Source organism: Mauremys reevesii, linkage group 1, assembly GCF_016161935.1.
Source record: "Mauremys reevesii isolate NIE-2019 linkage group 1, ASM1616193v1, whole genome shotgun sequence".
In the NCBI taxonomy this organism is placed as follows: Eukaryota; Metazoa; Chordata; order Testudines; family Geoemydidae; genus Mauremys; species Mauremys reevesii.
The window spans coordinates 121,871,761-121,886,116 of NC_052623.1; the positions used below are offsets into that span (position 1 = coordinate 121,871,761).

Below are 14,356 nucleotides of genomic sequence, written 5' to 3' on the forward strand. Positions count from 1 at the left end.
GGTGTGTCTTGCAGAATCCTCTGACACATCTGGTATTGGCTGTAGTCTGAGACAGGATATTGGATTAGATGGGCCCCAGGTCAGATTCAGAATAGTAGTTTAAGTTCCTATATGTCACACAAAAAGTCATTTAATACTTGTTTTAGTAAATTGTAGGCCTAATCCTGTATAGCAACTCTCAAGGAGGATTCAGTTTATTATGAAATTGGACCTATAGCTAGTGACAAATGAAAGTGCTCCTACAGTATATATACATGAGAAACATTTCTTTTTTCCTTACATTCATCTGTAGGTGATAATATAGTAACCTAAACCCTAAATCCTAGTTTAATATTACACTGGTAATAATTTGGGGATGAAAAGAATATTCAGACTTTCATAAATGTCTAACATAACCATTCTGAATTTTAAAACTTACTGTATACTATGACTTTAAGCCAGTGCCACTGGGAAACAACAGCTTCCCAAACACATGGTTATTCCAAAATATTGTTGATATGTTTACTGCAATTATAAACTACATTAATCTTAGATGAATTGTTATCACAGTTAATTATCTTTCTGGTTTTATTTGCATGTCAAGTAGCTAATTACCAATCACTTTTTTTGAATGTTTGTTTAAATGGCTTTCTGTAGAAATATATAGGTTTTTCTATAGACCAAGAATCCACTTAACTCTTAAAGTCTAATTTTAATCACGCTTATATTTATTGGTATTATCATAGTATTACTCTTTGAGGTAAAAGTTTTGTCTTCACGGTATCAAGGTAAAAGTAAATAGCTAATGTACCTGTGGCACAATACTTGCTATTTATTTTTATACATCCATAACATGCAAACAGTTTTGCTTAAAGAAAACAAATCTCCAAAAGCTGTTACTATTTTGAGTTTATAGATCTGGAACAAGTTTTAGTTAGGAGAAAACCAAATGGATTTCAACAAACTATCCTAAATCTTCCTCCAAAAAGGAGAAATAAGTTTTTGATCTTTGCAATGAATATTTTCTATTATACAAAGAGTATAAAAATTGCATCTTTGGATAAAATGGAAAATATTCCCTTCCAGCAGCCTTACATTATTAGTGCTGTCCAAGGAGTGGTTATGTTTTTTAAATAAATAAATAAATAAATCCAAATTACTGTGTTGCTCATGGTCTTTCGTCAAATATGATATCTGTAAATCCAGAGAAAGTTGCCTTACTAATAAGAGAGCATGATTAATGCAGGAGTGATCTTTAACTCTTATATTAATAATATTATAGTGAATCTGCAAAAGTTTGTGTACAGAAATACTGACTTTTGTGATGAAAGATCATAGTTCAAACTTAGTAATAAAGTCGTATAATCTTCTACCTCTAATAACCTACCAGGAGTTTGCATGTGAGCATTCAGAATCACTAAATTATATATATTATTTGTATGTGTATATGTAAATACTTAAAATTACTTCTTGATTTACTGTATCTTTGCTTTCTGTAAGATTATTAAATGACATTTTCTTGTATGTTCTAGAAATTGCATAATAAAAAAGTATGAGACTGAAAATGAGATCAAAGCCAATGGAATCAGTAGCTGGAATGAGGAAGCGAAAGAAGAAAGTGAAGATTTAGGCTTCATGGAGCTGGAGCAGGTCTTTCCTGGGAGGAAACAAAATGGAATTCAGCATCACAGAGAAAGCACTGCTGTTTTTAATGGACATACTCACAATTCTACCAGTGCCTTACAGCCACAGGATTGCGTGGTGCCCTCTGGCAACAGAGTTGCAAACAGGTTCTCTCCAGGCTCTGTGCAGGAGAAGGGGAAGACTGAAAAAGGCATCATTGACTTTAGAGACTGCACTATGCAGCAGTTGCAAGAAAGCAACAAAAACACAGATCTTTTCAAGAACCCACATAGGACTACGAGTAATTCATTCTCATCTTCATCTTTGCACAGTAATACTAAAATAAATGGTGCTCACCACTCCACTGTTCAGGGGCCTTTAAGCACAAAAAGCACTTCTTCAGTACCTACTCATAGCAAGGCCGCTCCCTCATCATTGTCCAAACCTTTAGACTGCAGTTTTATTTCTGACTTTTACTCTCGTTCAAGACTGCATCACATATCTACATGGAAGTGTGAATTGACAGAATTTGTCAATACCCTGCAGAGAAAAAACAATGGTGTCTTTCCGGGAAGGGAAAAGTTAAAAAAATTGAAAGCGGGCAGGTCTGCACTTACGATAGCTGACACAGGTAGATACTTGTTTGACAGTTTTACTTAAAAAGGTTCTCTATTCCGTCATTCTTATGATAGGCAGCTGATCAAGATTAAATGTGAACTTTCTGTATTCAAAAGTGAGGTTATATGAAATAGCTACTTATGTGATTTTGATAAATGAAAGTCGTCTTTATTTTTTAATTTTAAAAGCAAAATGAGACTTGATATGAAATTCAGTTGTATACGCAAATCTTCTTGGTAGAATTAATTCTTCCAGAGATTGCCAAGCTATTCTGGGTTCTTGAGGATAAACACTTTTATCTATACAAACAAAGGATGGTATTTGTTCTTACATTTTTCTTTGAAAATCTAACTTGCTACTTCTTACAGTTCATACTGAAGATTTCTAAGTTGATTAGCAGTTGGAAATGATCTATAGTCAAAATGAGAATTTTTTAGCAAGACTGCTACATGCTCTTGGATCTTTGTGACCCTTCTTCATCTGATCTGGTCTAGAACAAAAATTGGCTCTGTAAGTGTGTTGTAGTGCATGCAGATGCCATACTGAAGCCATCCATGTAAAGAACAAGATGACCAGAACTTAAATATTTTAAGTATAGTAGTAGCCTAAATATTATTTTTCATCTTATATCTTAGCAATATCTTCTTGAACATGCAGAACTATTCTTCCTAATTAACTAAGGATGAAAGGGAGACCATTACTTCTAGTAGAGATTTTTATTTCTTTAAGCCATCAAACTGTCATTATGTATTCCTTTGTTTTCCCTAATTGTATAATATTGAGCAATACTTTTCTTTTAAAAAAAAAAAAAGACAGATGATAGATGAGATAAAATGATTAAATGTTTGAAAGTAGGGCCTTACAAACAGTTTATTTCCTTTCATCCTTTGCCAATTGACAAATGAAGCAATTCAGTTTTCTTGATCTGAAATAACTTTTTCACGATAGAGGGTTAGGTATTGTCCACACTTGGGATTTGCTCCAATTTCAGTGGTTGGTGGCCAGCCACCAGTGTAACTGCACCAGTTCAAATTCTATAGTGTACATGGGGAAATTACTGTAAATGACAATTGATCTGATGGAGCTTACCCCATCTTCAAGCAGGAGTAAGCTGCATCAGTGTAAATTGCAGCTTATAGCTGTTTTTCTTGCCTATGCTAGGGTTTGCACCTGTCTAGGTACACTGATGACTGAAATTCCCATTGTAGAAAAGATTTTAAAATCATTCAACACCTGTGAACAGAAAAGAGATTGTGCAGAGATAATGACTGCTCTGACCTTTGATAAAAAACTGAAGAAGCATTCCATTGCAGATTGAATTTTAGCATGGTGAATATTAAGACTTAATTATTAGTATATATAGTAAACTCCTGGAAACAGACTTGTTTTAACAAGGTGAAGAATGTTAATTGTGAGACCATAAAAGGGATAACATGGGCTATGATGCCTCACTTAGTAGACATTACACTGTGTTTTTAAACTTATAGCTACCTTTCCACTATGTCGTTATATTGCATTCTATTGTTTTAGTGCATTGAATAGTATAAACTTTATTTTTTCTTTAAAGGCAGTTTAATAGTTGGGTGGGGAAGGTTATAAAAAAAACTTTGCTGTATTTGGAAACCTCTTATCAGTCCTTGATGACTAACATGAGTACTGCAAAAATTGTAAATTAGGTTTCAAAATTTGTTTGTATTTGTTTATACCAGGTAATGTTTCTGTCTTAAGTTCATCCAAGCATCAACGCTGTATAATGCACATGGATATGGATTGCTTCTTTGTATCAGTGGGTATTCGAAATAGGCCTGATCTCAAAGGTCAGTTTTCATATATTTTTAAATGTGAAAAATCACTTGCACAATACTGAAAATGCACTTGCTAACAACAAGGAAAGTTGATTTGGTGAGTGCTTTTCTTCTAACAAGTTTGCCTGATGGTATGAGAACACTGCTCGTATTGCCAGGTCATATTGCTCAGTGCCCCACACTCAATGGATACGTGTGGAAGAAACAGAATGGAATTCTTATTGCCTCCTTTCCAGCATTTAGTACCAAGGAAGCAGCCAAAGGTGTGAAATGGTGAAAACTGGAGATACATAGCCCTCCAGAACTAGAAATGGGGAGAAAGCTGGGCTGTATCTGTTGGGATGACTTATCATTTTTTATTATTATTTATTATTAAGCATAGGTAGGGTTACCAGATAGCAACTGTGAAAAAACGGAACGGGGGTGGGAGGTAATAGAAGCCTATATGAGAAAAAGTCCCAAAAATGGTACATCTGGTCACCCTGAGCATAGGCAACATGAATTCAGGTATTTCCTAACTTAGGGGTGCCTGATTTTGCAACCCTTAATGGATTTTTAACATATTTTTTCCTATGTAATTTCCTAGGGTGGCTTTTTTGGGAGGGGGGAGAGCTAAACCTCAAGAACAGACATTACATATGGAACTGTTTTGAATATCTCCTGCATGAGTCATCAGTGGGCTACGAATGCAGAAGTTGTAAATCCACAGCACAGATCTCTACCTGATAAACTAAAGGAGTAACTGGTAGTAATATCTTTTCCAGTGTCTTATGCAACTGTTTGCCAGAGAGCAAAGGAATATTGGTAATCAGAAATCCTGGGGTTAAGTCCTGGCTGTGGAAGGAGAAGTGGTTGCATGGTTACAGACAGAACAGATAATCATACAGATTTGGCACAAGTATTCTGAAAGGCAGCGTGGATACCAAATGTGATTTTTTTGTTTTGTTTTGTTTACCCCATCTGTAAATAGTGAGAATTATGCTTGCCTGTCTTCTAAGGTAAGCAGTATGTGGCCTTTTGCTTATTAACGGCTGTCAAATGGAAAAGGAAAGAATAGGACTCATTGTCTCCTTGGTCCTAGCTCAGTACATTTTCCTGTAGGCCAAAAGACATTCTACTGCTGTACCTGTCCAGACCTTTTGCTATGAGGTCTGGGAGAAGGTGCATGCAGAGGGGCATTGAGGCAAGGGAGCATGCTCACTGAGGCTGGTGAGCATGCTCAATGCAGATGGAATGTTCAGAGATTTTACCAGTTAGCTCTACTTTGAAAATGGCAAATTTCATAAGTTTATAAGTCTGCCAGATCTGGATGTATTTTCATAGGGACGCAGGTGCCTCTCTGACACCAGGGCTATCTACCTGCCAAATTTCAAATCTCTGTTCCAGGTTCTGGAGAGAGGGGCTAGAGCTTTTTATATACAATATAAATAAGAAATTAAAAATAGATTTGCAAACATAAAAAAATACAATCTGTTCTTTAAACTTGTTCATGGAAGTGGTTGCACTGTTTGTGCTGAAGTGTTCCAAAAAAATTCAGCCCGAAAGAGTCAACAACCATGGAAAAGTTCAGAGGTGATTAAAATGGGGAAAGGTTAGGCCAGAATGGTCAGAGGTTAGACCTGGTCTAAACATACAGTTATGACTGGCTTAACTAGTCTTTCACCATTTTCGTTAAACTGTTGCACCTTTGTGTGTGGACTGCTTTATACCAGTTTAAATTTTTAACTTTAGCTTGCTGTAGTTAAGTGACAGGGGCAAGGTAAACTGATATAAGATGGCAATGCATAGAGGTTGCAATGGTTCAACTAAATTGGTACAATATCTGATATCTAGTTAAACTGTGCATCTTCTGTTTAGGTAAGTCCTTATACACAAACTAGCATAGCTGGATTTTTAGTGTTTGTTTCAAAAGCTTTTTTTTTCTCCTTTTGACACAAGATTGTAACCAGTTAACTGAACTGTTGTTTCTAATGCATGTCACTTCCTTAACTGCTGCTTTCCTAATGCCAGAAGATTAGGTAACCCTGAAAGACTGGTGTTGAAAGAAGTGAACAAAAGTAAAGTAATCATTTTCAGAAACTTTGCCTTGGTGTGCTATTACTGTAAATGTTTTTATATACTGACTTTAATTATTCTTCACAGGAAAACCAGTGGCTGTTACGAGCAACAGAGGTGCTGGAAGGGCACCACTTCGCCCTGGTGCAAACCCACAGCTGGAATTGCAGTATTACCAGAATAAGATATTGAATGGCAAAGCAGGTACAAAAATGAGTCTGATTTTAAAATCACAGTGCTGATGAAGAATCTCTCATTAAAGTAGTAAAAAAAATAAGGATAAATTATTTTCATTGAGTTGACTTTAGAGAGATTAATTTTTGACAGGATAGTTGTCTCTGACAATATAAATTGCCTCTGTAATAGTTTGCCATCATTCCATTCTGCTAATTAATTTTGTTGAGAATGGGGATATATTTTAGGGTAGTTTATTTTTTATTTCTGTTTTGGTTAGGGATGGGAATAAAGTATAGTGCTTCTGTGAATATGTATGTCCAGTTTGAAAATAAGATAAACATAGACCATCTGTGATCACTTGCACCTGAGTAACAGTATATCACAGAGGAGCCAGTACAAAATATCAAAAGTTAAGGTTGCTAAAAGGACTTATTAGAAAGCAGAGGAGAACTGTAGAAACAGCAGTGATGTGACCAATGAGAAATTGGCTGCTTAAATATAGTTATAAGTCTTTGAGCTATATATGTCTGAACCTGTAGACTTAATGTAGCTTCCTTTTAGAATATTTCAGTTGCTGGAAAGCCCCTGAAGAATTCAATGAATTCTGTCCTCACTATAAACATTGTTCCCTCAAAAGACAGGCATCTGTTATTGATTATTAAAGAATTTCTCATTCTCCCACAATACTTTAGAAACTGTTTTTATTACATTTTGTGTTCCTAAGTAGCAATATACAAGTGTCAACAATAAATTACTGTAAGACAGCATTTAAGACTAGGTTTGTTTATACAACCTGAAGTATGTTTAGTGTGAGGAAAAAAGTGACACACTAAAAATAAATAGCTTGTTTTATATATATTTTCCCAGTTATTTTATTATTTTTTCTCAGTTTAGAAGTCTAAAGAGGTTTCTAACCGCTACCATTTAATTTCAGCTTGATTTCTGGAAATCAGATTGTTTTTCACTTCTTACACCAGCAGCAGAATCAACAAATAGTGTTGAATTAGAATTTATACCACAGTTAATAATTTTGTTGATGTGCAAGGTAGAATAGAATAGTTTGATCTTCCACAACTGTATTGTTTCTGTAGTATTAACAGTAAAAAGTTGGCTTTGTCAATAAATTAAGCAGATCTTGGAAGAAAAATGGAAAGCAGATATCTACCATAATAGATGCCCTTTGTTGTTTTGCAATAGCATAATCACAGTTTAAAACAGGAAGAAAGTAAAAAATGTAGAACCCATTGTCACTCCACCCTTTCTTAGTGCCTTTCAGGATGTTCAAACTTAATCTAATTGATTCATAGTGCCATGTGTAAGACTGAGTGGTTTATATTAAGGGCAGGTATTGTTTATAGGGATTTAGCCTTGTTGCACTATAGTTTGTCAGTGAAAAGTTGTAGCACGGTTCTAAATATAGGCACTCTGTAACATTTTCCAGGCCAATGTGTTTTGATAAGAAAGTCATTTGTTACAATTTAGAAACATCTTGGAAAGCTAGTTAGATAAAATTGAGGAAGATTAGCTGAGAATAACATATTGTGTGTGATACACAAATTCAACAGTATCTCTTCTGTGATATTCAGTGTGCAAGGTTTCACTGGGGCTCAAGTTCAGTATGTTACAAACTCATTGTTCTTTATTGCAGCAGCTTTTTCTGGAAGTGCGCACATTCAGTCCTTTTACTTCAGCATCCTCCCTTACTGGCAGGCAGGCAGCTCTTTCTTTCTTAATGCACAGCCTGACTGTACAACCTGTAGTTTGCCAAAAAAAAATTTGTGTTTTTGTTTTTTTCTCCCTCCCTGGCACTCTTTTTTTAAAGTATGTATCTTATTAACTACAGGTTCATTACATTTTTTAAAAGTCTCTCTTTTATTAATTTTATCTCAACATATCAAACTTGTATCAAGAGAGACTATTATGGATTTTCATAAAAACGTATCAGATTGTCTTCTTGAGGAGAACAAAATGAATTTAGTGATTGAGCATTACTTTGTAGCATTAATTGAAAAGGTGGTACTGTGAATTGCATAGGCCACTCTAACTTTGCTACATCCTAGATAGCGTACATGAAGCACTTCACAGCAGGAACAAATTATGCTGTGCACTGCATGTAAATATGGTCCAGTAGGCACATGGGATCATGTGAAACAAACTTAAATCTATTTTCTAAAGATATCAAAAACCCAAACGGCCAAATTGTGCTCTGTTAAACATGTGCAACCTGTTGGGGATATACTTGTGTAAATGAGAAGAAAATTGGGCCCGAGTATTCTTTTTATTTAAATTCATTTTTACACGGAGTCTCCAATATAGAGCAAACTTCATTTGTTTGATGCCTCATGCTGTCCAAACTGTTCTCTGATCTTTCCTTCTCCAGAACTTGCTTATTAGAAATAATGTTCCAAATTGAAAAAAATAAATACATAAATCTGTGACTCACTTAGTTTGACCGGGTACAGATGCCTGCAGCTTCAACTACTGCTTTTGCAAATTGCTTCTTCAGTGATACTGGTTCCTGCTTTTTGGTCTGGATTGCTGGACAAATATCTAGGAACTGTAGAATCTTGGATCCTTTATGAAATACTTCTTTTTTTCTTTTTTTGGATTCATCCAAAACTATATAACTTTTAAATTTAAAATTTGTTGTCTTTCTCACCCTGTATGTCCATTTTGGAGCAGCTTCCTGAGTGGTAGAAATTACACTCTGATATCTTCTTTAACATTCATGTCCGAAAACTAAGGAATTAGTGTGTACACACAATTCAGAGGTTGGGGTCTCTTTTCCTAGCCAGGATGTCCAAGACGTGGATGTTTTTTGTCTTTCTTTCCCTCCACTCCAGTATCTCCAATTTTCATTCTGAAGTGCAGCAGTTTTAACTACCATATTACTCACAGATTTATTCTCAGCGATTTCTTTTTCACAGACTTGGGGTCCTGGCCTCTGATTTCTCCATTTGTTGCTCCACATTCACCATGCACTTGTCTAGTTTCCCAACTTTTGATGAGAGATTCTCTACCTTGCCTTCCAGTGAGGACAATGTGTTCTGCATTGCCCGGAATTTCACATGAAGTGGCTCCATCAGCTCATGGGGGGATCTGCTCTGCTTCGCTGTGGAAAAGGTCGGCGAGCCCAGTGAAGATAGACAAGATGACAACAACATCTCAGGCCAGGGCACAGGAAGGCACAGACTAAATACGTTGTTCTTGTCATTCTTATCTTTTTTGGGCCACAAGTTTGCTCTTCATAAATTTGCAACTTCTGACATCTTAGGTAACTTAATGAGCCCATCAAACATTAGAACAAATTTTTAAGAAATAAAAAGACAAATAAACTAGCAGAAATTCTATAGAAAGGCAGATGCCCACATGAGTCAGATTCTGCCCCCCATTACAACACTTTCTTTGGTCCGATAACCACCTTTATGTGGAGATAGCAAAATAATTCTTTTCAAACTAAAAATGTTAATCTGTAAGCTGTTATTGCCATACAGTATTATTGGGCAGTGTGGCACTGTGCAGCTATAACTTGTATGTTGTATTATATTACAGAAGTGTATTGTATTAAATAGACTGCAATAATGAAAACCAAATCTAAGTTGTATATTATACTTTTTCCTTTAAAGCAGCAGTAGCTTTTTGTCCTTTTGAGATTTCACCATTTAGAGTTCAGTTCTTGATTTGATTTAAGAGCGTTGGGTTTTTTGCAGCTACTCAATTTTTCTGGCTGACCTGCAATTAGGAGTCAGTGTGCTTATCTAGAGATACTTAGATACCATGTTGATGTGCAGAGAATAAGAATCTGAACAGAATAGAGTAGAGAATGCTTTACTTTATCCCAATTTGCTGTATCTCTCTACCATTCATTTCTGCATATGTATGTAGTACTCAGTTGGCTTGAATGATTCTTAAGTCTTTTTGCCTTAGCTCATTCAAAGTAGGTTTTATAGAATTAGCTAAAGATCTGTCTCATCCTTTTCTTTAATAGTCTGAGATTGGAGTATTTATTTAGCGTTGCATCATTTTGGTCCAGTGGAAGTTTGGAATGATATTCTAAATCAGGTGCTTTTGAATCCCAGTAAGAGAATCATCAGGGGCCAGTAACTGAAACTTTGTTTATGAATTTAACAATGAAGCTGAAAGTTGTGAAGGACATATAAGTATCCAGCAGAAATACATGTTTTGCTCATTTCCTGATCTGAAAATATTCTTGGTATTTCATTTAACTTTTAAAATTCTGATTTGAGGTGTCTAAATTAAGTTACTTGATGTTTAGATTAATTACTAGAAAGTAGAGATGTCAGTACTAGGTTACAAGGAGGCTGAGCTGTAGAATTGCATTATAAGATGAAATTCTGTATTCTTGTACATTTTTTAAAATGGGTGTAATATGACATTCTTTTGTTCAGACAAATGGTTGATAAGCTCTGAGTGTCTTGCATTTAGTTTATAGGTTGTAGCTTAAAGAAACCTCAGTAGTTTGGCAAGTAAATCTTTTTTTTTACAACCACGTTAAGGGTAATAACGGCTCTTTCAACTCACAGTATTATCATAGTCTGAATTTTATTGGCCACTAGCCATCTACAAGTTGGTCTCGGTGGGGAAAAAAAAGAAAGTATAGTTATTCTTCAGTAGCATCATACTTTACTGTCCTCCAGAGATCAACCCCATAGATGGGTGTTAATATATGGGTAAGTTCTTTGTTGACCTAATCAGTTATTGGACGATGTGAACCAATATATTGTGAAGAAATTTCTCATCATAAAATATGAGCACAGAAACTGCTGAAATTTTTTTTAATTGTAATCCATTGATTGTTTGTGAATTAAATAAGTCTTTTGAGCCATTAAGACAATAATATAAGAACAAAATATAAAATATTATTTTCCAAGCAGAAAATAGAATTCCTGATGAACTGGACTCATCAATTGGGGAGAATCCAGATTCTACTGAGATGAATGGAGCTGACTTGGATATCTCTGGTTTGTCAATGGCTGAAATTGCATCTTGTAGTTATGAAGCCAGGTAGGTAGAAATTATTTGTCATGTTGATTGTAAAGTTCTGTCATTCAGTGCTCACAGATAGATATTTCGCCTGCTATTTACATTGCTTAAATTCACCCAAAAATAGAACACTTAGTCTTTGTTTCAGAAATTACATTTAAATAAATTATGCTAGGTACCAGCACAAGAAGGGAAAATGTGTTTGCTCTCCCTTTTTACTTTAATACCATGTTTCAAGCTGTGATCTAATCAGTTCTCACTAGCTAAGCATATTTCAGTTGGGCCAAGGCCACTAAAGAAAATCCGAGGTTCCATACACAGTGGTATTGTTGGTTTAATAGGTGACATCCTTCTCTCTGAAACTGAACCAATGTTTTTTCATGGCATTAGGAATGTTGTACTATTGGAGGTCAGGCTCAGATGAGGCATAAAATTAAAATCCTGATCACTTATGATCACTAAATCCAATGGTACTTTTTCCACAAATTTTGTGCTGAATTCCCCACATAGCCTGGCCAAGAGGCGAACATCCAGTGTCTACAATAACTTGTTTTAATTATAGTCCCAAAGATATATAATTGATTTTAGGGCTGTTAAATTATTAAAAAAATTAATCCAGATTAATCACACTGTTAAATAGTAATAGAATACCATTTATTTAAATATTTTTGGATATTTTCTACATTTTCTAATATATTGATTTCAATTACAACACAATAGAAAGTGTACAGTGCTCACTTTATATTATTATTTTTATTACAAATATTTGCACTGTAAAAAACAAAAGAAATAGTATTTTTCAATTAACCTAATACATGTACTGTAGAGCAATCTCTTTATCCTGAAAGTTGAACTCACAAATGTAGAATTATGTACAAAAAAAGCATTCAAAAATAAAACAATGCAAAACTTTAGAGCCCACATGTCCACTCTGTCCTGCTTCTTGTTCAGCCAGTCACTCAGACAAACAAGTTGGTTTACATTTGCAGAAGATAATGCTGCCCGCTTCTTGTTTTCAGTCTCACCTGAAAGTGAGAACATGCGTTTGCATGGCACTGTTGTAGCTGGCGTTGCAAGATATTTACGTGCCATATGTGCTAAAAATTCATATTTCCCTTCATGCTTCAACCACCATTCCAGAGGACATGCATTCATGGCAATGACTGGTTCTGCTTGATAACGATCCAACGATTGGAAGGCACTTCAGATTCTTAAATCTTGGGTCAGGTGCTCTAGCTATCTTTAGAAATCTCACATTGGTACCACCTTTATGTTTTGTCAAATCTGCAGTGAAAGTGTTCTTAAAACAAACAAAGTGCAGGGTCCTCATCCGAGACTGCTAAAACATGAAATGTATGGCAGAATGCAGGTAAAACAGAGCAGGAGACATACAGTTCTCTCCTAAGGAGTTCAGTCACAAATCTAATTTAAAAAAAAAATTAAAAAGCATTAAACAAGCATCATCAGCATGGAAGCATGTCCTCTGAAATGGTGGCCGAAGCGTGAAGGGGCATACGAATGTTTAGCATATTTGGCATGTAAATACCTCGCAATGCTGGCTACAAAAATGCCTATTCTCACTTTCAGGTGATGTAAATAAGAAGCAGGCAGCATTATCTCCAAAAATGTAAACAAACTTATTTGTCTTAGTGGTTGGCTGAACAAGAAGTAGGACTGAGTGGACTTGTATCTTCTAAAGTTTTACATTGTTTTGTTTTTGAGTACAGTTATGTAACAAAAAAAATCTACATTTGGAAGTTGCACTTTCATGATAGAGATTGCGCAACAGTGCTTGTATACGGTGAATTTTTACAGTGCAAATATTTGTAATAAAAAATAATATAAAGGGAGCACTGTACACTTTGTATTCTGTGTTGTAATTGAAATCAGTATATTTGAAAACGCAGAAAACATCCAAAAATATTTAATAAATTTAAACTGGTATTCTATTGTTTAACAGTGCAATTAATCATGATTAATTTTTTTGAGTTAATTGCATGAGTTAACTGCGAGTAATCAACATCCCTAATTGGTTTCTAGTGCAAATAACGCCTTTGCAGTTATTATCACCATGGAACCATGGATAGAGTATTTTAGGGCAGATGAGCTGCTTTTTTTTTCTTTTTATGGCTTGGTTTTGCAAAGATTTAATTTATTTTATAGTTCAATATATAACTTTACAAAATTGTGCCATTATAATAAAATAAACCACATTGATCCGCCTTCCTTCTCCATGCTCTAGCAGAGTTGTACTGTTTTGCATAGTGCATGTTCTGTCATAGCTTGGATCAGGAGATGGCAAGCCCTGTCTAAAATACATATATATTTAATTTTAAAATAAGTTATTGTGTATATTCCCAATAGCCCTGCTTTTGTTCCTTGTTTGAGACACATAGCACAAAATCTTACAATTATTGAATTTAATTACTGTAGTGCAAGTCACCTTTTGCATCAATTAGACTATTTACATGGGTGCAGAAAACTCCTGTATATCTGTTCTTTGTCTGGAGTAGTGGTATGGGAAAATATGAATATTATTAGTAGTATGTATTTGTATTACTATGGCATCTAGGAGCCCTGGGTATGGGCTGGAAACCCATTGTGCTAGGTAGTGCTATACAAACATTTCATCTTGTACATATCTGAAATTTTGTGACTTTTTTTTTTTTTGCAAAGGGCAGATCTATGTAACTTACTTGCTTTTATTTGATTTTAGACAAGTTGGGGTAAAGAATGGAATGTTTTTTGGCCAAGCAAAACAGCTATGTCCAAGTCTTCAAGCAGTTCCATATGACTTCCATGCATACAAAGAAGTTACACAGATAGTATATGAGACACTGGCCAGGTAAAGTGCATTATGTATTTGTATAATCTTTGGCACCGATCAAGCATGTTTTCAGTTGCCACATTCCCAAATGCCATTATGTGATCCAGGACTTTCATCTTCATGGGTCTGTTATCCCCATTCCTCTCCCCCACCCCCCCTTCCAAACCATGCCCATCTCAGATCTTCCTTTTGTAGTAACTTTTTATCTTGACTGGATAATGGAGGGTAGTCAGCTTAGAGTGAGATTTTCTCCTGTGCTGCTCTGTAT

General features: G+C 35.2%; 1 protein-coding gene across 11 annotated transcripts in view; it reads left to right on the forward strand.

Annotated features, from left to right (window-relative positions):
* REV1 (REV1 DNA directed polymerase) overlaps window positions 1-14,356 on the forward strand; it is a 104,017-nt gene that overhangs the window by 40,854 nt on the left and 48,807 nt on the right. For 8 of the 11 annotated variants that reach the window (XM_039530215.1, XM_039530239.1, XM_039530172.1 and 5 more), the window contains 5 exons: window positions 1,512-2,233; window positions 3,930-4,037; window positions 6,168-6,284; window positions 11,150-11,282; window positions 13,978-14,106. In XM_039530215.1, the coding sequence (XP_039386149.1) occupies window positions 1,512-2,233; window positions 3,930-4,037; window positions 6,168-6,284; window positions 11,150-11,282; window positions 13,978-14,106 (1,209 nt within the window). The remainder of the gene's footprint in view (window positions 1-1,511; window positions 2,234-3,929; window positions 4,038-6,167; window positions 6,285-11,149; window positions 11,283-13,977; window positions 14,107-14,356) is intronic. The other 3 variants (XM_039530162.1, XM_039530191.1, XM_039530193.1) reach the window with 3 other exon arrangements.